Here is a 2,921-nt window from a genome sequence, read left to right as displayed (position 1 = left end):
AGATTCAGGTCTGTAGTCTCGATTGATATTCTATTTGTTCTTTAACTTCAAGGGCTGTTGATTGTTGATGATAATGCAGGATGTGATCATCAGCTCAACATGATTCGATTCATGATTAGGTAGTGGCAAAAGAGGGGTTGCCTCAGGGTCCGATTTAATACGTTGAAAGATCTGATATGGTGGAGGATGGAGAATCCATGTTGATTGAAATATATTGGGATTTTTCCTTTTGATCTTCTATTTAATTGTGGTTGGGTAAGTTGGAGGTGAAGAGAATGGTTCTTGTCATGCTATTGAGGAAGACAAAGAGGACTTTGGGAGTGAATTTGGAGATTCAGGAAATCTAAGAGAGTAGGATGGAGGATGAATGAGTTCATCTGGCTATGTATGTTTATTTGTGAAAAGAGAGAGAGAGAGAGAGAGAGAGAGAGAGAGAGAGAGAGAGACCACTTTTATTTTTTAATTGTTAAACTAAAAAAAGGTATTAATTTTTTTCTTTTAAAAATGGGAATATATTTTTTTAGGTGTAAAAATGTTTCCTTATAAGTGAAAAGACAAATATACCCTCATGTGGGAGGCACATGAGGGGGTTAACAGCAAAAAGTTAACGGAAGTTAAGTCGGAGGACCAATTCTACGTACAAACTAGGCCAAAAGGATCATAAATCCAAAAAAATCAAGGTTTGAACTGAAACCCCAAAAAAATGCATACCGCATGGATCATTTTTGCAATTTTATCTTATTAAAAAAAACTTTTATAAGTGATAAAAAATAAGAAATTATTTATGTTAGTAGTTTTTTTTTAAAAAAAAATATGATGTGACTAAAAAAGAAAACGTTAGACGCTAGACGGGCTCAATTGTTTTTTTTTTTTTTTTTTTGATCTACAAGTTCTTTTTCATTCCTTCAAACTTCAATCAGTATCTATCATCTTATAAATCCTTGCGCCCATGCATATTTGAGGAATTTGCAAGATTTTTCGCGCAGCTCACTGTCCATAGATTGCCAAATAAGTGAAAGCTCAAACTATGCTACTTGCTAGCGTCCTCTAGCTGAAGTTTTCTCTCGAAACTTTCGCTTGTAAGTCTTTGCTCGCTAACTGTTCGACGAATTGCCTACAAGAAAGGTTGCTTTGAACTCTAACTCATACCGTGCAAATACCACAAAAACTTCTCAACTTTTAGTACGTAATTTGAGTAATTGTTTCCGCAGATCAAAACTTATACATAATCTTAACCTGTAGCTTCAAATTTGAGAACCATCATATCCCTAACTCCGGTGAATTTTGTGGATAAAGGAATGGCGATGTGTGTCTTTACAACCCACAGCATGAAGAACTTCCAAATCCCTAATTCCGGTGCCAAAACCCGAGGATCCAAATACACCGGCCAATCCATAAAACCACTCCCAATCCACATCCTCACAGTCGGCAAAACCAGATCGCCGGGAGTCCAATTGATAGTGAAGGACTACATGGACAAAATCAAACCCTACTGCCCGATTCACGACCTCAGAATCCGATCCAACCCCAAGAACTCAACCGATCCAAGGGTCCAGATTGAAAGCGAAGAGATGGGTTTCATGAATTTCATCAAACAAGATGATTGGGTGGTGATGTTGGATGAAAATGGAATCGATTTGAAGTCTGAGGAAATGGCAGACTTGATCGGGGATGCTGGAACTGGAAACAAAGGAAGTGGTTCAAGAATGGTGTTTTGCATTGGAGGGGCTTATGGGCATGGGATGAAAGTGAGGGAGAGAGCTAATCTGAGGGTAAAATTGTCATCTTTGGTACTTAATCATGAGATTGCATTGGTGGTTCTTGTTGAGCAGCTTTATAGAGCATGGACTATTCTGAAAGGCCAAAAATACCATCATTAGAATTTTGAAGTGCGCATCTTTGTTCAAATGTATTTGATTTATTGTTCATCTTCCTCTTCAATCTTCATGTAGAGTTGGTGAATCAAATAGTTCTACAATCTTTAGTGTAGCATTCAATCCACATCTATTGTGTCGTTAAGAGATTACTAATTTTTTATTTATAAGCTTTACGACATTCATACATTTGAATCTTGCAAAGTTGCAATACATTAATCAATACTCGATAGAAAAACTAAGCAAAAATGGACGTTAATGAAGTTCATTATTTATGTATCCTGTGTATATGTAGAACCAATGCAAAATGCAGTTGGGTCATGCTTAAAAAGTTGTTATTTAAAAATAAATATTATTACGAAGTAAAATACTTCAAATATGTTTCAGATAACTAAACATCGATGGGCATTTGGTCTAGTGGTATGATTCTCGCTTAGGGTGCGAGAGGTCCCGAGTTCAATTCTCGGAATGCCCCACTTTTTCATTACTCCAATTTTTTAACATGTAATTGATTTTTAGAAAATAAAAACTAGTTATCTGTTTTTAGGTTTTTACAATAATGTCAATTGTTATTAATTTCTATATTAGGGTCCATAGAGTGGGTTAAATTAAACCATTATTTGGCTTCTTTTTATTCGAATATAATTATAATTATGTATCCTTTTCATTTTAAATATTATATTCTCTAAAATTCGTTTTTTTTTTTTTTTTTTTTTTGATGATTTCTTTATATATAAACACCAAGAATTGGTTGAAACAACAAAAGTTACAAAACATCCTAAAAGTATGCCATTTAGACCTCTTCAGGTTAAAACGTCAGATTGACTATGAAAATGGTTCATGATTTTCTTAAAATGTTAAAAATTTGTGTTTGTTTTACCATACATTTAAGGCAACGTGTTACGAATTCAATTTAATTGTGTTCCCAATTGAAGTACATGACTATTTTTACGTGCATATGATACATTATAAAACTGTCTATGAAAAGTAACTTAATTACATATGTGCAATTTTGTTCTATAAATGTCTTTGGGCACTAAATGGGAA

The 2,921-nt window shown here is 34.3% G+C and overlaps 1 protein-coding gene and 1 non-coding gene across 5 annotated transcripts; both read left to right on the top strand.

Moving 5' to 3' along the window:
• Nucleotides 1-864: 864 nt before the first annotated feature.
• LOC145032697 (methyltransferase) lies at nucleotides 865-1,928 on the top strand. Of its 4 annotated transcripts, none has more exons than XM_078981593.1 (2): nucleotides 865-1,079; nucleotides 1,297-1,928. In XM_078981593.1, the coding sequence occupies exon 2, from the start codon at nucleotides 1,299-1,301 to the stop codon at nucleotides 1,878-1,880; it is 582 nt and encodes a 193-aa protein (XP_078837719.1). In that variant the 5' UTR covers nucleotides 865-1,079; nucleotides 1,297-1,298; the 3' UTR covers nucleotides 1,881-1,928. The 4 variants fall into 4 exon arrangements, with proteins under 4 accessions (XP_078837719.1, XP_078837718.1, XP_078837717.1 ...); XM_078981592.1 differs by having other exon boundaries at nucleotides 865-1,125; nucleotides 1,243-1,928; XM_078981591.1 differs by having other exon boundaries at nucleotides 865-1,125; nucleotides 1,212-1,928.
• A 349-nt stretch (nucleotides 1,929-2,277) lies between these two features.
• On the top strand, nucleotides 2,278-2,349 carry TRNAP-AGG (transfer RNA proline (anticodon AGG)). Its single transcript has one exon. It is a non-coding gene; the product is annotated as a tRNA-Pro (tRNA).
• The last annotated feature ends 572 nt before the right edge of the window (nucleotides 2,350-2,921 follow it).

The sequence above is a fragment of the Lactuca saligna genome, chromosome 2 (assembly GCF_052625555.1).
Source record: "Lactuca saligna cultivar CGN05327 chromosome 2, ASM5262555v1, whole genome shotgun sequence".
NCBI classification, from domain to species: Eukaryota; Viridiplantae; Streptophyta; class Magnoliopsida; order Asterales; family Asteraceae; genus Lactuca; species Lactuca saligna.
This window is presented reverse-complemented; position numbering and strand designations above follow the sequence as displayed.